We start from the raw sequence: 20,472 nt of genomic DNA, 5'->3' as shown, positions 1-20,472 counted from the left end.
GTTGTTATTTGTTTTTGTCTGTAGCCAATATAAAGCAGGTAATTGTTTCTCCCCAGGTTAAAGACAAATGTTCTCATTTACAAGTCGTATATAAGGAAATACTACAATGTTTTGCCACAAGAGTGAGTGAGCAAAAATGGATGATTTAACAAAAACCTATTTGATGTTAGTAAACCATATCTAAATTCTTAGTGTAATCTATCTAATTTAATTTCAGAATTTTCTCTAATTTTCTCGTCTTCCCCTATTTAATAGATTTCCTTCGTCATTCAAAAAAAAGAAAAATCAGTATAGCTTGCACCATTGTTTAATAGTAATGTTTGCATACAATGTCTTCTTAAAATAAATAAATACAGAAATAATGTAATGTACAAACTTCCAAAATACCAAATAGAAAAGGCAAAAAATAAATAAAAAAATACTGTTTTTATAAAAATTTTGGTTATTATTAGTAGGCTCCTAGTGTTATTATTAGTTACATGTTATGAACAATTATACATTAAATATGTGAGATGAATGACATTTACAATCACATTTGAGGCATTTTGAAAACGCTTTTATCAAAAGCGACTTGCAAAATTGTTTTACACACTACGACGGCGGAGGCGGCGCCGACCATGCAAGACGACAGCCATGACGTTCTAACAGTTTTATATAGCCTATTCATACATTTAAAGAGATTACATCCTTATATTTGTACATGGCGGTGCAACTGCTCTCAACCTTTTTAGATTAAACGATCGATGTATGTTGCTTCAAACAACAATGGAAAGGTGTTACTACTTTAGAAAGCAAAACCCATAGATCAGAGCCGATATATTATATATGCTCTGCTCTATGGGAAAAATGATTTATGAATATACATAGAGAGAGAGAGAGAGACCCTCTAAATAGCTCTGCCAAATAGGTTTTCATAGACGGCCGGAACAGTTATTTTGCGAGATGGAACTGTTGTGAAGGAAGGAAGGGGACCAAAATAAAAGTTACAATCTAAACGCTACTTCCGGAGGAAGTAAAGAGTCAGCTGCTTACCGTTATCGAAGTACTTTAGGTTCGGTCATAAGACCAACATATATTTTAAAGGCGATTAAAGGCATTCCACCTGCTTGCCATCATCGCTATTCAGCCGGAGTGCAGCGTAATCGCAACTTGGAAATATGAACACGGAAAAGGACTTTTCCCCTTTGACGCCCAATATAGTCAGAGCACTGAATGATAAACTGTATGAAAAGAGGAAAGTCGCCGCATTAGAGATCGAAAAGCTGGTCCGTGAGTTTGTGGCCCAGAACAACTCGACTCAGATCAGGCACGTGATCCAAATACTAGCCTCGGAGTTTGCACTGTCACAGCATCCTCACAGTCGCAAAGGAGGTCTCATTGGGCTGGCAGCCTGCTCCATTGCTCTCGGTAAGGACTCGGGTCTGTATTTGAAGGAACTGATTGAACCCGTGCTGACATGCTTCAATGATTCCGACAGTCGTCTGCGATACTATGCCTGCGAGGCCCTTTACAACATTGTCAAGGTAGCGAGAGGAGCTGTACTGCCTCATTTTAACCTGCTTTTTGATGGCCTGAGCAAACTGGCAGCGGATCCCGACCCCAATGTGAAGAGTGGATCTGAACTCCTGGATAGATTGCTAAAGGATATAGTGACGGAGAGTAACAAATTTGACTTAGTAGCGTTTGTACCACTTTTGAGAGAGAGGATCTACTCCAACAACCAATATGCACGTCAATTCATAATTTCTTGGATACTGGTCCTGGAGTCTGTGCCAGATATCCACCTCTTGGATTACCTCCCAGAGATCCTCGACGGGTTGTTCCAGATCCTGGGAGACAACAGCAAGGAGATCCGGCGGATGTGTGAGATGGTCCTTGGGGAGTTCCTCAAAGAGATCAAGAAGACCCCATCCAGTGTCAAATTTGCTGAGATGGCCAATATTCTGGTGATCCACTGCCAGGTCGTCGACGAGACCAAAATCACCAACGACCTGATCCAGCTGACGTCCATGACCTGGATGAGGGAGTTCATCACGCTCTCAGGGAGGGTGCTGCTCCCGTACTCCTCCGGCATCCTCACGGCGGTGCTGCCCTGCCTCTCCTACGACGACCGCAAGAAGTCCACCAAAGAGGCGGCGAGTGCCTGCAACCACAGCCTCATGAAGCTGATCACCCCGGAGGATGACGAGGAGGAGGAGGAGGAGGAGGAGGAAGAGGAGAACAAGACGGCCACTGGATCGCCGCCGCACAAGGACCAGCCCAAGGCAGAGGGGGACAGCAGCGACCTGCTGGACGCCTCCCAGGAATCCGGAGCCCTCAGTAGCATCAGCTTCTTCTCCCAGACGAGCACCGACCGGCCTCACGTATCCCTGGACCTGGACGGCATCGTTCAGGTGCTGGACCGCCACCTCCACGACTCCTCCACCGGCATGATGACGCGGATCGCCGTGTTAAAATGGCTGTACCACCTGTACATCAAGACGCCGAGGAAGATGTTCCGGCACACGGACAGCCTGTTCCCCATGCTGCTGAAGACCCTGTCGGACGAGTCGGACGAGGTCATCCTGAAGGACCTGGAGGTGCTGGCGGAGATCGCCTCGTCCCCCGCCGGTCAGGCGGACTCGTCGGCTTCTTGTGACGGCGGTGATCAGCGGCTGGAGCTCAGGGTGCCCTCGGCGGCGGCGGCGGGGGCCACGCCGGGATACCTCACGCCCAGCGGGGGCTCCAAAGCGGTGGACGCGTCGCCGTCCACCCCCAGCATGAACTCCTACTTCTACAAGTTCATGATCAACCTGCTGCGGCGCTTCAGCCTGGAGAGGAAGCTCCTGGAGAACCGGGGCGGCTTCATCATCCGGCAGCTGTGTCTGCTGCTCCACGCCGAGAACATCTTCCACTCCATGGCGGACATCCTGCTGAAGGAGGAGGACCTGAAGTTCGCCTCCACCATGGTGCAGACGCTCAACACCATCCTGCTGACCTCGGCCGAGCTCTTCCAGCTCCGCAACCAGCTCAAGGACCTGCACACCCAGGAGAGCTGCGCCCTGTTCTGCTGCCTGTACCGGTCCTGGTGCCACAACCCGGTGGCCACGGTGTCGCTGTGCTTCCTCACGCAGAACTACCGGCACGCCTACGACCTCATCCAGAAGTTCGGCGACCTGGAGGTGTCTGTGGACTTCCTGATGGAGGTGGACAAGCTGGTGCAGCTCATCGAGAGCCCCATCTTCACCTACCTGCGGCTGCAGCTGCTGGACGTGGAGAACAACCCCTACCTGATCAAGGCGCTGTACGGCCTGCTGATGCTGCTGCCCCAGAGCCAGGCCTTCCAGCTGCTGTCCCACCGCCTGCGCTGCGTGCCCAACCCCGAGCTCCTGAGGACGGCGGACGACTCCGCGTCGGCGGAGCCCCGCGCGCAGCAGGTGGCTGCCCGGCGGGCCTCCCACGCGCCGATGGACTACCGCGAGCTGCTGGAGCACTTTGACCGGGTCCAGAGCAAGCACCTGGAGGTCAGGCACCAGCGCTCGGGCCGCGCCACGACCTCTCCGACAGGAAGCTAATGTGATTACTATGGCGTCTTGTAGCAAACTCTGTTACGGATGAGCTATGACTAAAGTAATTGCAAGAAATTGGTTGACTTAAGTAGAGCAGAGGTTTTTTTTTTTAAACATGCTTCCGTGGCCAAAATTTTTTTGCTGTATAACTTAAAACTGACGAAAATCAAGAATTTAAGAAATAGTTGTACTTTTGTAGGTGAGAACAAGCACTCGTACATTATGTATTTAAACTTTAAATGGTCAACGTGAGAAGGCACCTTAAACGTTGATTGATGTACGTACGCACATAATCGTACAATTATGTGTATATGCCTTGCAATGTTGTGCAGTACATTCCCGTCTCACTTTATTATGTTTTTTTTACGGATTTGTGGATTATCTGGAATTTTCAGCTCTGTATAAACAACATTTTACTTCAGCCTCTTGGCACCTGGGTAGGAATTAAATTGGTATTGTATTTGCCAACAAGATTGACTACATTATTAACTTGTATATGAAGGAAACTTTGTGTGCACAGGATTGCATTGGTTTGTTGTCACAGCCATCGGTTGCTGTTTGTCTTTAGGGAAACAATGCCACATGTTTTGTTGCTTTTTTGTTACACATAATTATATATGGAACATTTTACACATGTCTGTCATGTTTTTTGAGAAAGAAAATCATGTGCATTATCATTCCTTTTCATTATACCCAAATAAATTGTATTGTGGAAAAATCGGATTCCCATTATAACATGATGAATAAAATCTAGACCTATATAACATAGTAAACATCCATAGTACTATTTCATATTATTTTTGTGACGAGTGAGGATCAATCTATACAATGTTCACTGTATATATGTTTATATTACATCTTTTTATTTTAAATGCAAGTAGGCCTACATCTTTATAAAGTCAATAGACTTATACAGAATACATATGTCATAGTTACAAACACCAAATTGAAATAAACATAGTTAAACCGAAAAACGAACAAGTTAACAAACACAAACTTTATAAACACTATAACTGGACTCCACTGAACGTGAAAACAATTGTTATAGTTTTGATTTTGGTGATAACTGAACAACAAACCCATTCCAAAAAATTAATACAATCACTCAGGCTTTAAATGTCAAAATGGAAAAGAGCAATGTGAATACAGAAAAGGAAAATAACCTTTTATTGTGTTTGCTTATGTAACACATGCTTGACTCTTGATGATGTTGAAAATGGAAAATAGTCATTAGACACATTTAAAAATAGAGCTGCTAGCCAAAGCTAAATTAACCTTGTTGCTACGGCCAGCAGCTAAAGTTCAACCCAGGTCCACTGACCCTAACCCAAATAAACCTGTCTTTCTATTTATACCTACCAATTCTGCTATTTATTTTTCCCATGATCTGCCAATTATTGCATCATGTATGTATGATATCTATTTGTATGATCAATAGAAAGACATACAAATGTTCCCCCTCCTAAAGCACCGTGTTTCATGGTCCTCAGTTCTCTATTCTCATTCCTCAAGTTCAAATATTTGACCCTCACTTTGGTCTCTAATTTCATTCGTGTGCCGCTCAAAACAGGTCCCAGGCGGCCCCCTGGGCTTTATTCTGCGTGTGGCGTTTATTTATAATCCGGGACTCATGCATGCCAGGCATTACACAGCACAACACATGGTATGCCATGGAAGACGTGCAATTGACACTTTTATCCCTGAACAACGCCAGGGTTTTTATAGAGACAGCCTTTCAGGGTCGTGGGAGGGGAACGGGTAACGCTAGCTTGTGGTCCTCCCCTGAGCCCGCTGAGGACACTTGACGCTGTCATCTGAGCAACAACCTTTCCTGTCCAATTTGTGAAGATTATTTTAATCAGACCTCGGCGCTAACCTGCTAACATCGTTTTTTTATAACCCGTCTTAAGGACAGCGGCAAAAAAAACACCGAGGCACTGGTGACTCCCACTGCCGGCCGCTGTCCATCGTAGCACGCTCTTCCTTTGATGGAGGAGTTGGCGGTGAGCAGTATGCTTGAGAAGCCCTGCGAGTCCTTCAAGGAGGGCATGAGCAGCGATGACCCGGAGGCCTGCAGGCAACACGGGTTAATGCTGAAGCTGTTCTGTCTGGAAGACCTGGAACCTATCTGTACACTCTGTGAGAAAGCCCCGGGCCACGATGGACACAGGCTCTACGCCTTGAGGGAGGGAACACTTGATTGCAAGGTAATATAATCATACATTGTTTTTTTTGTTAATTTAATTTAGGTTAGGGTTTAAGTGTCCATCAAAGTCTGTCTTCTGATACCTTGTGAATTAGGCCATGACTCTTTTGACCACTGTTATCAGCTCATAGCTCCTCATAAAAAAAGAAGATAAAAAGTCTTTAAATGGAATCAAAATACAGGAATAACATTGCCCCTGATTCAATCATATACAATAAACTTCACTTGATTTACACATATGTAAATTTATTAAATGGATATAGGTATTGCTTATTGTCATTTCAAGTGGTTGTTTGCGTTAGGGTTAGAGGCATGCTCAACACGTCTGCCATTGGAATTTATTGTTGTGATATTATTTTCCAGCCCAGGGAATACAACCTTGCTGCCCCCGTAATCCTCCCGTACCCCATAACAGTAACATGTTTGAAGCTCTGGGCAGCAGTCAATCATACTCTAATTATAGAATCATATTTCTGGTGGGCCACACCTAAAACCCCTGAGGTTGTTGAAACAAGACTCCCCAGTAGGTATCCTAAATGTGACGCCGTCGCCACAGTCACCCAGCTCTGACTTATGCCTTCTTTAACAGAATCCTAGGAACCCCGATTCCATTAATGCCATCAGAGGTCGTCTTAAGTTCTATCCTCTTAAGTTCCCCCCCTCTGACGTTGCATTGACATTAGGGCTCAGCACTGTACGTTCAACAATGTAATTTCTGGCCGCATTGTGCAGCTTAACTTGCAGGGCGAACTGCGGCCGTGGAACAGTGTGTGCAGCTGAAAGGCCCGCATTGTTGCGGACGGCTTGGACAGTATCATGCCCGTGTGACCCTTTCTTAAAAGTGTTGATGCCTTGTGACTGACCTTCTAGGCGGAACTCAAAAGTGCACTGTTGGCTCTAAAAGAGAAGCTGCCACTATACAAGAAGGCTAACGCTCTCTGCGAGCACACGGCAGAGCATATTAAGGTACCCTGCACCAACATCCAAAACACACAACTCTACTGCCTCATGGATCAACCCCTTGTGCCAACAGAACAGGAAAAAAATAACTGATTTGTTTTTCTTCCCCAACCCCCCCCCCCTCTCTAGATGCAAGCAGAACACACAGAGAAGCAAATAAAAGAGGAATTTGATGCGATGCGTCAGTTTCTGAAAGAAGAAGAAGAGGCCCGACTGGGTCTTTTAAAGGCAGAGGTGGATCACAAGACGGGGATGATTAACCAGAGTATTGAGGACATGAAGAGCGAGCTGGGAATCCTCACCAACTCCATCTACGCTGCGGAGCAGGACATGAGATTGTCAGACATCCCCTTCCTACAAGTAAACTAAACAGACACAATGCTGATGTACTATATGTTTGAATACATGTGTGATCTGTATGCACTGTACATTATGTTATATCCCTACTTTTTCTTTTCAGAATTACAAAGAAACGATCAAAAGGTATGCAACCTGCAGTCCTATGAAAGCTCTGAGCAAATCTAATGCGGGCAATACATGGAAGATACAATGGAAGTATTTAAAAAACAAAGTCTGATTGTAACACCTCACATTTCAGGGTTTTGAGAGTTCCAGTGGACCCGTATCTGAGGCCGGGATCACTCGTGGACGTGGCTAAACACATCGGCTCCCTGAAGTACAAAGTGTGGGAGAAGATGAAGAAGAGGATTCAATTCAGTGAGTTCAGCTGCTGAGTGACACCGGCTGCCATCTATGCGTTTGTCTCTGAGCTCCATTACTCATCCCTCGGTTCTGCGTGTCGTTCCCCCAGCGCCTGTAATCCTGGACCCCAACACAGCCGCCAGCTGCTTCATCCTGTCAGAGGACCTCACCTCTCTGCAGTCCTGCGCGCATATCTTCAATCTCCCGGACAACCCCGAGCGCTTCGACAAAAGCGCCGAGATGCTGGGCGCCGAGGGCTTCTGCACCGGACGCCACAGCTGGGACATCGACGTCAAGGGCAACACCTACTGGGTGGTGGGCGTGGCCAGTGACTCCATCAACAGGAAGGGGAAGCACGTTCTGACCCCGGCCGAGGGCTTCTGGACTATCCGTTTTCGTAACAATGAGCACAAGGCCTGCACCGCGCCTTGGGAGCCCCTGGTCATGAGCAAGCCCCCCCAGGTGGTCCGGGTGGTCTTGGACATGGACCGATGCAAGGTGACCTTCTATGACCCCGGGGAGAGGACCCCGCTCTACACCTTCACAGGCATCATTACCCCAAGGGCCTTCCCGTACTTCTGCAGCGCCTGCAAGGAGCACCCGTTGAAGGTTCTACCCGCCAGGATCTCCCTGTTGACAGACTGATTCACTGATCTGCCAAAGTGTTGGAGAAACTTCCAACGATAATCCTTTGAAAAAAATCTGCTTTAACCTGAATAAAAAAAACGGGATAGCCTTTTCATTATACATATGCATGCGAGTACCTCAGCAAAGTAGAATGTGGAGTGGATTGTATCACATTGTGAACAGAAGCGCGCATTCATTTCACACAGGTGGTTAGGTTTTAAAATATTTATTATGACTCAGTCAACAAATCTATTTCAAATCTGATCCAGATCCGAATAAAATAAAGTATTTATTTATTCCTATTAAGTTATCCTAATGGTAAGACAATATGATTAGGGTGACAAATCTGCAAATAAAGAATTATCACTGACATCCTATGCTCATATGCTTTCCTTTTCTTCAGAAGAAAAAGAGACATTTCCAATTAATATATTATAAAGTTTAAACACATAACATTTTTTTTAAGACCTGTGTCAAGACATAATTGGAGGTATTTCATACAGGTTAGGTGGGTTTAATTTTGTCGTTTTATATTAAAATGTTAAAAAACAACACTATATCTATTATTAGAGTAATCGATCAATTGGGGATACGCAACAGCTTTTGACTCCTGCTTCCCTCAGTGTTATACAAACGCACATTATTAAGTCCAAAATACGATGCTCAAGTATTGCTTTTATCTACAAAAACCTGTTATGGCAGCATTTCAAAAATAGTCAACCCCCCCGAAAGGCATGGTTTGTCTTCTCTAGCCTTCACACCAAGAAGACAAATGTCTCATTGAACCCATTTCCTGTTAAAGGACCTACAGGACATTCACTTTGTGCATCAAGCAAAGTGTCTGTCAGGTCTCTAGTGTGAGCACAACATACTTCAGACAATGGTTTTAATTCAGTGTTAAAAAACACATAACAAACACGTTGCGTTGCTGCCTATAGCTGAAGTGGCCGTTTCATCCTGGGTTCCTGGTAAATGATCCCTGATAAAAAGTAACGTTTAATACCCAGATGGCGGTCTATATAAGACATGGGAGGCATATGCAGGACAAGCCTGCATCTCCTCTCCTTCTACTTCTAGTACAAGACAGCACATTGTGACTGCCTGTTGGCCCTGAAGTGCTCCGGGATCTCATAGAGACATTCTCCCGTCCAACAACGCTCCGTACAGCTCCTCGTCCACGCGTTGATAATGGCCCGCTCTGGAGTTTAAAAAGTAGATCTGGTCCGTGGTCAGGCGAGGGTCGAAGCCTTCCTTCTGCAGCCTGGTTTTCTGGATCTTGAATGTACCTGCGGTCGACGTGAGGAGAGACACTTTTCAATAAAACTAATTTCATGGAATACTTTATTTTGCTATTTTTCATTGAAGGCCGTTGCAGATATTTCGAAACGTCTTGCCTCGTCTGACATCACAAGTGGCCGTGTCCCCCCTAGACGTGTGCTGGATAGATCCTACCAGCCTACCGAGTGGACTGTAGCAAACGTTGCTCATCTATCCGTTGTACATCTAGTTGGACACGCCCACTTGTGATGCCAGAAGAGGCAGACATTCAGAACGGCTTGTGACGGCTAATCACACTCCCAACTAGTGGTACAATATGTGACCTTTAAAGCGGACGAGGGCTTTTCTTTTGTATGGCGACTCTACCGTACCCGTGGTATCCACTTGTGGCGAGATTCGCAGAAACACCGGGCGGGCGTATGGAGGCAGGGCCTGCTGAACTTCCTTCAGGAAGGTCTTACAGTTGAAACTGCCGGCACTGTCTGCGATGGCGGCCATGCCCGCCTTACCCTCCACACCTGAGCAAGAGGGACAATGAGCAGACGCTTTTATCCAATTGACCATAACATACCCGTGATCAACACAACCAATGAGCAGGTTGGTCTCAGGCATCTTGCTTAATTGCCGACAGGAAGGCTGCAGACTTACTAGAACCTGGAAACCTTTGGCTGGGAACGGTAAAACTAGCCTTGTGAGACCATCCAGAAATTCAAGTTTAAGTTTTGAATTAATTAATTCCTCCATCCGGCCTTGGCTGGGAAGCAATTGATTTCCTAAATATGAGCGCGGCCTTCATGCTGTTAAAAAACCTTGGAGCAAACGGAAATAACGCAAATGCTCATATTCTAAAATATGAGCACTTAATGTTCTGCGAAGAAATTCCTTTCCATCTTCCCACATTGTTATTCGGCAAACAAGGTTAGTTATTTCTCACAGGCATTCTGTGTTGCTCCTTGTACATTTGGAGCTGAAACTCCCTCTCCCTTCCCTGATTCGTCCTATCATTTTTTCATTTCTGGGAAAAACAGCGAAAACAGAACGTGTACTCGCAAGATAAGGGTGATCGCACAAGTCTTTTTTACATCCTAACCATTTGACCAGTGAACATAACCTTTATGTTTAGTTTTACCACTATATTTTCATCAAGACCTTTCGCGGACCACCACGTATGCACGGCAATAGATAAATATACATGCAGTGGCTTAGCAAAGTTTAAACACAATTATGACCGCAAAAAGGACACACCCACTGGGAAAACAGTGGAAAAACAACACAATTACCACAAACTAATACAAAACGTCAATGGAAAAAATTTGATGGGTCACTTTTTCTTCTTTCACACAGAAACATATGACAAAAGCAGTGGTCCGGTGTGTTTCAAAGGTGACATTATACCACCAAGTGTGAGTGTGTATAGCCGTTACAAGCCGTTTTGAAAATCGGCCTCTTCTGACAGCACAAGTGGGCGAGTCCACCTAGATGTATGACAGATAGACGAGCAACGTTTACAACAGTCCACTAGATAGGGTGGTAGACCGATCTATCCAGCACACATCTAGGTGGACACGCCCGCTTGTGACGTCAGAAGAGGCAGATTTTCAAAACAAGGATTGCAACGGCTAGTCACACTCAAACCTGGTGGTATAATGTATCACCTCAAACGTCCACCTCACACTGTACATTGAATCACCATCATCGACATCATCATCATCAGCCTCATGAGCGGAGGACGCTTCCGGAGAGCACGCGGCGCTGACCTGGCACAGACACCCCGTAGACGGCCACGTCCGTCTGGTCCAGGAGGCCGCTCAGCGTGCCCTCCACCTCCGTGGTGGACACGTTCTCCCCGCGCCAGCGGAACGTGTCCCCGCTGCGGTCCCGGAAGTACATGTAGCCCAGCTCGTCCATCACCAGCACGTCGCCTGTCGTCGTCGCCATGGAGACAAGGGCCGTATTAACAAGACTGCGGGGACTTAGTGGTTCAACGCGGACGGGGACGGGGGCAATAGCTGTTAGGGAAATGGCGTGCGATTTGGTTTTGTGACGTGAAGCAAAAATCGTGATTGAGACATTCATGAGCACCATGTTCAGACGCGTGCGAAACGATTCGAAGTTGTCCGAATCGTTTCATCGCTTGTCGTCGGTCGACGTCGTTCGGGGGAACACACGAACCCGGCGGGCGTCACCTGATAAATAGGCGGTGTCGTTCTTCTTGAACACGTTCTGGGCGATCTTCTTGCGCGTGGCGTCCAGGCTGGCGTAGCCGTCGAAGCGGCGCAGCGGGTCCTGCTGGTTGATGCGGCCCACCAGCAGCCCGGGCTCCCCTAGCAGAACAACCACAGGGTTATTGGTACGGCCCCGGGGCCTCAAGCACACAGAGGCCCTGCAGATCAACCCAAAGTCATTTCAATTCAGTTCAGCAAACAGAGCTGGGGTCTCATTTATAACCGTTGCGTACGCACAAAACGAAAGTGAAAGTGGCGTACGCGACTTTCCACACCAAGGTTGTGATCTATAAAAAAAACTAACTTGACGGGAGAATGTGCGCAGCCCTAAGCAAACTCTGACCCATGCGCACGCATGGTTTGGAGGAAAAGGAGAATTGGCGACAAAGACGGTGTAGTGCTGAACTGAAGTCAGACAGAAGAAATGTAGAGAAGAACGATTATGTTTTATCATCGCCCTTCATAAATTAAATTTCAACCCGTATAATGCGTTAAATCTGTGTAATCAGAATAATTTAAGTCAACTGTGTTATTTCTCAGTTATAACTCCAGAAACATCTCCTTAGAATCGAAATGAGAATTCAAAATGAAAATTCTCTATATTTAATCCCGTCACTCCATACTGTCCACTGACGGGGCAACTGCATGGAATAAAGCATCTGTCCAACATGTGTCAATAACATAATATTTTTATGTGACACTGTAAACACATGATCAAATGTCAATTAAATCCCAAGTGTGGAAAACCAAGCCACATACACATACAAATCAGACATTAAAAAGGGGTTATGTTCAAGAACATTTTACGTGGGTGATTACAAACTGATTATCCAAGGTGTTCTCGGTCAGTCTTATTACCGTAGCCCTATAAATACAGCGGTGAGCCCCGTGCGTAATGCTGCACCATGGCACTGCTGGCACTGCTGGAGGACCATGCAAATGGCAGGATTCGGAGGGAGAGGGTCTTCAGGGACCACAACGATTTATTGGTACATAAAAATATGTACCTTTATGTCAGACCACTTCTTTTTTAATTCTGGGACTGTGCGCTCCGTGCCACTGACAGACACTGCTGCAGCAACATGTTGCTACTCATTCTGCTTTTTGTTGTTAAGTGATCCCAATCCCGTGACGGCCGAACAAAACTACTTTTTGGGCCTCCACCTCACCCACAAGTGTCTCCACTTCAACCTCCGTGAAATTTCGCTTTTTTGCTTTTCTCAGTCCTTCTGCCATTCTTTCCGACAAGACATAATACTTCCATCCGAGTCTGATATATATGCAGATCGCATTCATGAGGTCGTTTGCATTGACCATTTATGGTTAAAAAGGGGCGTGTACAGGGCGGAACGTGAAGCTGATTCAGCTGCGCACACTTGTAGGCACTCTGTGATTTATAAAGCAAAGATTGCTTAGAGGTGTGCGTACGCAGGGTTTTATAAGTCTGAATATTTTTTGGTGCATGCAAAACTTGGCTTTTGGGCGTACGTACACTTTTAGTAACGATCCCACGCACAGTTTTATAAATGAGACCCCTGGTGATTACACGCTTTTCCCACCAAAGCAAGCGATGTACAGACAAGAGGGGGGGGGTTCGATTAAGACCTACAGAATGGTTTCGCCTCTGCCGACCGATGGAAAATACACTTGTTCAGAACAATGCAGGCCACTGTCTGCGGAAACAATGTAAAACTGACTTCTGTAACGCACACACATGCACGTACGCACACACGCGCGCGCGCACACACACACGCGCGCACACACACACACACGCGCACACACACACACGCGCGCACACACACACTCACCGGGGCGACATGGCACACACAGTCCCTGGCTGCTGCGGACCAGTTCCATGGTGAACTCGTCCACCTTCACCAGGCGTATGGGGTAGATGTTGGGCAGGATGCGGCTGTTGAACCCACACGCCCCCACCTGGTCGGACACGAAGCACACCGACTCTCTCATCCCGTACTCATTCATAAACATAAATAGGCACACACACAGACAGACACAAGTCTATCCTTTAAAACAACATGCACACACGTACATACACACACATAGACGTGCGCACAAACACACATGCACAAGTCTATCCCTTAAACAACACACACACACACACACACACACACACACACACACACACACACACACACACACACACACACACACACACACACACACACACACACACACACACACACACACACACACACACACACACACACACACCTTGCCGTCCATGTTGGCGATGCTACAGTTGCACTCCGTGGCGCCGTAGAACTCGCCGATCTTGCCCACGCCAAAGCGCTCCGTGAAGGCCTCCCAGACGTTGGGGCGCAGGCCGTTGCCGATGGCCAGGCGCACGCGGTGCCCGCTCTCCGACGGCCGCGTGGGCTGGGACAGCAGGTAGCGGCAGATCTCCCCGATGTACTGCACCACCTGCAGGGGGACGAGGCGAAGGGGTGCTGGATCAAATCCAGGACGGGACGTGTGGGACATGTGCTGTGCTGAAGCACAGGAAAGGAAGTAGACGAAATCCGAAATGGATAGATTTTAAATGGAAATATGCAAAATATGCATGATTTATCTCAACAAAATATTTTCTCTGTGAGTGAACATAGTAATCAGGTTATCTAAAACAGTCTAATGAGTCAATTTCTGAGCAATTTCAATGAAAAAAATCCATTGACATACATATGCACGCAAATATATACGCCGTTGTTGTTTTTTACTGGGCTTTCTTACAGTGCAGTTGTACTTGATGCAGTCATCCCAGAAATTGCTGGCAGAAAACTTCCTCTTCACGACCACAGTCACACCATTGATCAGACTCTGCCCGACGCCCATGATGTTACCTGATGGGTGGCAGCAACATGGGAGACAGTGAAGACATGAAGGCCAAACATCCACTCTGGAGTAGTCATCATCAAGAGGCAAAAGGCCAGTTGTCGTTATATTTATTCATACCGGCCGAGTGGTAGAGGGGCAGGCAGTCATAAATTACGTCATCAGGACGTATGTCGAAAGCGTAATATCCAAACGCGGCAATCCTGTAATACCTGTCCATAAACAAACAAATTGTGTTGAAACAAAACAATCAAACAAAGATGTACCTTAAAGTACAGGAGTGATGTTCTAACACGGGTTGCAAAGGCTGGTGTGTTAAGCTGGACAACCTACCGACTGTGTACGATGATGGCAGCTTTGGGCAGCCCTGTGGTCCCGGAAGTATAAATGTAAAACAGTTGATCTGCAGGGGAGAGTGGAGCAGCACGTTAGGAAACGAACAACGGAGGGACATGGATCCTCCCCTTTTCAGAATCAAGCGTTTGTTTTGGTGGTTATCATTTTTCAATGAAACTGGTTATAATTGTTGTTTTTGATAACTTCCAACTAAATGTTGAATGTTGTGTTGTAACTTAGAGCTGCACACACTTTCTTGTTGGACAGTGTTGCGTGTATTAATTATTGGGCTTATCTTTGTGTATTGTGTGTACTGTATAATCATTTTAGCGCCCTTCCACACATGCAGTCTTTCCCTGCAATTTTCCAGGACATTTCCCTGCATGGGCTCACGTGTAAATGGGATCAGGGATCGATTGCCCAGGATATCTGCCTGCTCAAGACATAGTAACATTTACGGATTGCTGCGGGTAGGGCTGTGCTGTAAGCTTAACATTACCAGGAGAGGCATGTAAAGGGTTACATCCGTCTGAACAAAGACTTTCATGTGGATCGGGCGGACCAATCACAAGACTCTGCGTCTGTTTACATTAAAGCGCCAATGCTTTCTGGGTGAGTCAATGACAATACAATATATACTAGATAAGATATCAATACAGCTTATTTTGTTTGCAAACAAACTGCTTTTTAAAAAAAGTTTTTAGGTGGCCGGTACCATTAAGAGACGGAAATGTTCCAACAGTTGAAATCACATGCAGTGCCTTAAAGGTTATCCTAATAATTTACCTGGAACTATGTGTGAAAGTGCACGCCATCTTTTAGTTCTCCCTTATCTTGTTGTTAAAATCGAAATGTTCCTTTTCCTTTGTTGTTGTTTTGTTACATCAATGCGTTTTCATGTCAACTCCAAGTGCCGAGGCAACAGCTCATAAGGGTCCTTAAGAAACATTAAACAGTGTGTGGTTGGTCACAAACTTACCAAATGACCTTTCACCCTTCACATGTGCAGAGCACTTAAAGGACATTTGTGATTCAGAGAGCACACACACACTAATCAGTTGGCCGACCTCTACGCATAACTGCTTCAGAAGGAGGAAAAGAACAACGCCAAGAATTACGATGAAGACCAAACGGACGTTAACTTAAAACCTCTGGCCAGGCGATCATATCAATATGGAAATGAACACAAAAAAACAGAATGTTATGAAGAAAATGTCTAATTAGAAACCCGACAAGAAACCCAGAATGGGATAACTTGAGCCAAATCCTCAAAGAGGGATTAGTTACACGGTATTAGGATTCTTAATAACAGGGTTGTGTAGAACATATCTGCACTCCCTGCACACAGTCTCCAGCCACAGTGACATGAGCCGACGGGTTCAACTCGGTGGGGGATGGATGGGGGGGCCCTTACCATTGAAGCCCTTAGGGGACGGGCTGGGGGGAGGCGGGCGGCGGGAGGCCGAGGCCAGGATGGGGTCCAGGGCCTGGGCACCCAGCGAGGCCAGATGTTCGGCGCCGAGCTCTCCGGTGGAGAAGCGCGTCATGGACTGGCCGAGAGAGGAGCTCACCTCCAGCATGGCTGATGTTGATAGAGGAGGGACAGCGAGACACAAGAAGACAGAGGGGGGGGGGGGGGTTGACTCAGGTGGTGTTTGTTGAGAAAAGCCCCACCGCATTGCAACTGCACTGCCAAATCATTATTGGTGGATTCAACACATTTAAGGTGTCTCATAACAACACGTTCATCAATAGGACTCTTACACCCTCCTTTGGAGGAAATTTTCCAAACCCACCAAGACAATAAGTGAAATCTATTAATAACTAATCCTTTCAGACTTAATTATGTCATAGTTAGGTATTTGGCATTATATGTGTGTTATAGTAAATATAATTTGGAAAAAGTAACAGAATCAACATCAGCAAATAGGATACCCTCTGTTTTCTTAAGTCTGAATGTTCTGCGTCTTGGACACAATCGTTGGGAGACAAAGGGAACAGACAGCTCAGAGCAGGTATAGCATAAACGAGCCTCAGGAAAAGCATCCGTCTTTCTCTGTCTTTGCATATGTTTCTGTATTTCATTTCATATATTTAAGTTTTGCCCTTTTTTAGCCTGATCCAGGATTTAGACTTGGATGTTTTATTGTAATGTAAACATCCTCTCACATTCTTCCATAAACATGGGGCCTGAATGCTAGGATAAATAGCTTTGGATAAAAGCATCTGTTTAATTTACAAAATATTAGTCAGCCTAAATACCGCACAAAAGTCCAAACAGGTTAACTATAGCTCACTGAAGATACCCTTGGTCTATAAAATATCACTTTAACCCGCACACACAATTCTGAGTTAAAAAACCGACCCGTACATGCTGGGAACTCACACAAATAAAGAGTGTACTCTTAAAGCTTCAAGAATTTTGGAATGATAGCCCAGAGGCAGGATGATGGTTTGGTGGCAAAGAGGAGGATTGTTAAGAGTCTGGCGAACAGGAATGATCGCATCAAAACATAGGCTAGTAACAGATTGTTCCGAAACACGTTTGTTAACCACCTCTTAGCAGCCATAAAGGAAGGTGAGTGAAGAGGTTCTTTGAATGTTGTAAAGACGAATGCTGACGCACAATGTGACCATTACAACTCATTACAAAAAATTATGAAAAACATTATAAAAAAACAATTACCAAGAATTACACCTTTACTAATGACAAGGAAAACTGTGCATCAAATAGTCCTTGTTGGATGAAAGATGAAGACACAATATTCTACCAAATAAATTAACTTGCTCGTTTCAACCTTGTTCTCGAGTTTGATGTTTGATTTTGACACAAACACGCTTTTTGATTTCCTACAAGTGTGACTCTTTTACTATCCTTCCAAAAATTGAGCCCATTCCGTCTCCATCTGCTGATCATGGTCGGAAGCCATCGTGAAGCACAAACTCTAAGAAGCAGAACAGAACAACCGTACGCGTGGACATTCGCTTCGAGACATTCGTCTTACCGTCAGTGAGCTCAGCGCCGAACACGATCCCCCTCGCCGCCGAGACCCCCACACAGTGCAGCAGGGCGTCGCGGCGGAGGTTGAAGTTGATGAGCGCCGCCTCCACCCCCACCTTGGCCAGGCCCAGCCAGAGGGCGACCTGTAGCGGCCTGCTCTCCATGAAGATGGCCACCACGTCCCCGGATACCCATCCCTGACCTTGAGCCCAATGGGCCACGGAGTTGGAAATCTGGTCCAGTTGGGTAAAGGTCCACGTTTCACCCGTGGCCTCGTAGATTAGGGCAGGCTTGTCTGGGTAGAGGTTGACCGTCTCGGCGAAGATGCTGGGGATGTTGCTTCCGTTACGCATGTGCCGCCACAGGGCCATCTTCACCCGCAAGAGCACGTAAAGGCCCCTGGATATCGGTTGTGAAAAATGTACAGAAGGTCAGAGGGTCACAGCCACAACCACAGATGCCAGAAGCACTCGATTTCCACATGGTTTGCGTAACACTTACTTCATATCCCGTTTGGCAGTGCGGGCGGCAATGTAGAAGTATTTCCAACTTTTTGTGCCGAGGTAGACCCCGATGCCTGCTGCTAAACTCCATGACCAGGACACTCCGAAGAGACGCAGCAGACCCAGAGTACCCAGAGAGACTGAGGCACTAGCCACATTACGCATTCTTATAAAATGAGCAGAAATTCAGAGTAAGGTTAGTAAGGGTGGGTGTGAGGGGGGGCTCACTTGTTGAGATCGTCATCATCACTGATGTTGCATTATGTCAAAAGGGGCACATACACGTATAGGGGTTACACGAAAAAGAAGTGAATAGGGCAAATAGTTATGTTTTAGCGTCTATCATTGTAACAATGACCCTTACATTTATTACACATACAAGCAGGGTACTCCACGTAAGGAACAAGTCATTAGAAGTTATCGACATGTATGCAGTTCGGCCGAATCTAGTTTTCATGGGTAAGCATGCGAGATTCAGCACAGATAACTTACCTAGGCACAAAACGAACTTGATCAACGTCACTTTTTCACTAACTTGAAAACGTGGGTCACAAAGACACCGTCGGCGATATCAGATCCACGTCAAATCAGCTCTTCGAAGTTTAAATATCTACTACTAGTAGTAGGGTGGACAGTTTGCAAGTCTTGCAGTAGTTTCTCAGTTCAATGTCATCACGGATTTGGTAACACTCATTCACAACGTACATTATCAACAAATATTTCAAAAGCATATGACCGTGTCTTGAAGATAGATGTTCGGATATTCGTGTAACTTCTAATGGACATAAAATTTACTCGAAATCAACGAGGAATGGTAAGCATCGGGCTAAGTTTTAGTACCAGGCTACATTTGCTTCTCCATATTGAATGGTGTCATTGCAACGGAGGCGCCGCCCCCACGCTCCCTCAGCGCGCTCAGGCATTGGACGCGCTGAACGCCCGTCAAGCTGTTCTTAAAATCAATTGGATCGGATATACCAATCCACATATAAAGACCCCGCCCGTTATCTAAGTTTAACTCAGAATGTTGCAGGTGCATTACAAACTATTCACCTACTGAACTCTACTTCAACTTTGATTTCATGCTTTATTGTTAGCGTAGTCTTTGCACTCGCTTGTGGCGCATGCGGTGCCACAACATTCATTGACAGAAAGTAAAATAACTAATAAACAAAAAACAACACCCATCATCACAACTAAGTCAACAATTGTCCACAATTTTGCCTTGGTCATTCTTCATTGAAACCATGAACATGTAATTCAGCAGTTCGTTTCAAACGCAACGAAAACTCGGCGAAACACTGCTTTTCTTAGTAGAAAAGTAAAGATCAATCCAGGGATCGAGGATCTGGCTCCAAGATGCCATGCGCAGAGCCAGCAAACTCTTCCCTTGTGTCGTCTCTCCATCTCCATGACGCAAGGATGTGGATCTGTTATTGAGGGAGGGACGATATACATTTTCTTCTTGATCGCTGACGATAAATAATAAAAACTATAATTTTGTCTTCACACCCTAAGTGATGTCTTAACTGCTATTTCATCAGGCTATAGGGCAACCACTTTTGTCTTTATATTATTATAAAATATACTATTTTGTAATAATATAAAATAGCCAATTTTCAGATTATGGAATAACTGATGAGCAATATCTTCATCTTTAAATAATGAAGTATGGAAGCAGTAACACTCATAAGAAATGGGCTTCAGCACAACAAGGAAATCACAGTAATGGCCGCCAGTTGCACTATCACCTCCACATGTAAGGAGCAGCAAGAGGTGGCCCACGTTGAGGAAGACGAGATGTGAGTTTGTTCACACTTTTTCTCCTTGACGCTCTTGTAGTTCAGCCAGGCCTGCAGCAGCAACAGACCGCTCAGGATGTCACAGTGCAGGTAGAGCCCCAAGGCTGGGAGTCCCAGACCCGAGAAGTTCCAGGGCCAGACAGGTGTTGTCGGCCGTGGACCGGGGTGCCGTGGACTGGGCAAGAAGCACCACTTTCCTGGGAATTATGTGGTGTAACCGCCGACGTCCAGCGGAGGCAGCACCGCGAGCAACAGAGCGAGGGAGGACAGAAGCATCATGGCCAGACGAACACGAGCCAGCGTGACGACGGGGACGTGGAGCAACGGTTGGGCGATAGGCAGGTAGTGCTCAGCGGCCATAGCACAGACCAGCAGCAATGGGCACAATCAAAATAACACAATACTGGCCCCGGAGACCCTACAGAAGGCCTTTG

General features: G+C 46.1%; 3 protein-coding genes across 3 annotated transcripts; 2 read left to right on the top strand and 1 right to left on the bottom strand.

The window, feature by feature from the left end:
- The first annotated feature begins 967 nt into the window (after positions 1 to 967).
- vac14 (vac14 homolog (S. cerevisiae)) lies at positions 968 to 4,321 on the top strand. Its single transcript, XM_060036767.1, has one exon. It carries the CDS (start codon positions 1,158 to 1,160, stop codon positions 3,552 to 3,554), a length of 2,397 nt encoding a protein of 798 aa, XP_059892750.1. The 5' UTR covers positions 968 to 1,157; the 3' UTR covers positions 3,555 to 4,321.
- Positions 4,322 to 5,283: 962 nt separating this feature from the next.
- On the top strand, positions 5,284 to 8,418 carry trim35-13 (tripartite motif containing 35-13). The gene is made up of 6 exons (XM_060036784.1): positions 5,284 to 5,755; positions 6,625 to 6,720; positions 6,844 to 7,074; positions 7,175 to 7,197; positions 7,313 to 7,431; positions 7,526 to 8,418. Exons 1-6 carry the CDS (start codon positions 5,537 to 5,539, stop codon positions 8,059 to 8,061), a joined length of 1,224 nt encoding a protein of 407 aa, XP_059892767.1. The 5' UTR covers positions 5,284 to 5,536; the 3' UTR covers positions 8,062 to 8,418.
- Positions 8,254 to 19,157, bottom strand: slc27a1a (solute carrier family 27 member 1a). The gene is made up of 13 exons (XM_060036776.1): positions 18,729 to 19,157; positions 18,235 to 18,402; positions 17,738 to 18,132; positions 16,147 to 16,314; positions 14,730 to 14,799; positions 14,517 to 14,608; positions 14,295 to 14,404; positions 13,779 to 13,988; positions 13,355 to 13,481; positions 11,508 to 11,645; positions 11,079 to 11,243; positions 9,693 to 9,839; positions 8,254 to 9,329 (listed from the first exon to the last, which is right to left on the bottom strand). The coding sequence occupies exons 2-13, from the start codon at positions 18,399 to 18,401 to the stop codon at positions 9,172 to 9,174; spliced, it is 1,947 nt and encodes a 648-aa protein (XP_059892759.1). The 5' UTR covers position 18,402; positions 18,729 to 19,157; the 3' UTR covers positions 8,254 to 9,171.
- Positions 19,158 to 20,472: the final 1,315 nt, after the last annotated feature.

The sequence above is a fragment of the Gadus macrocephalus genome, chromosome 2, assembly GCF_031168955.1.
Source record: "Gadus macrocephalus chromosome 2, ASM3116895v1".
In the NCBI taxonomy this organism is placed as follows: domain Eukaryota; kingdom Metazoa; phylum Chordata; class Actinopteri; order Gadiformes; family Gadidae; genus Gadus; species Gadus macrocephalus.
The sequence above is the reverse complement of the archived record's forward strand: the minus strand, read 5'-3'. Positions and strand labels throughout refer to the sequence as shown.

What these genes read in the sequence shown, in the direction of transcription:
- trim35-13 (XM_060036784.1), top strand. Translation starts at nt 5,537, where the DNA reads ATGGAGGAGTTGGCGGTGAGCAGTATGCTTGAGAAGCCCTGCGAGTCC. An exon ending in AGGGAACACTTGATTGCAAG is followed by an intron (nt 5,756 to 6,624) that starts GTAATATAATCA and finishes CTGACCTTCTAG; the next exon opens with GCGGAACTCAAAAGTGCACT. An exon ending in TACAAAGAAACGATCAAAAG is followed by an intron (nt 7,198 to 7,312) that starts GTATGCAACCTG and finishes CTCACATTTCAG; the next exon opens with GGTTTTGAGAGTTCCAGTGG.
- vac14 (XM_060036767.1), top strand. Translation starts at nt 1,158, where the DNA reads ATGAACACGGAAAAGGACTTTTCCCCTTTGACGCCCAATATAGTCAGA.
- slc27a1a (XM_060036776.1), bottom strand. Translation starts at nt 18,401, where the DNA reads ATGCGTAATGTGGCTAGTGCCTCAGTCTCTCTGGGTACTCTGGGTCTG. An exon ending in CGGCGCTGAGCTCACTGACG is followed by an intron (nt 16,315 to 17,737) that starts GTAAGACGAATG and finishes TATCAACATCAG; the next exon opens with CCATGCTGGAGGTGAGCTCC. An exon ending in GCATCAAGTACAACTGCACT is followed by an intron (nt 13,989 to 14,294) that starts GTAAGAAAGCCC and finishes GTCCCCCTGCAG; the next exon opens with GTGGTGCAGTACATCGGGGA.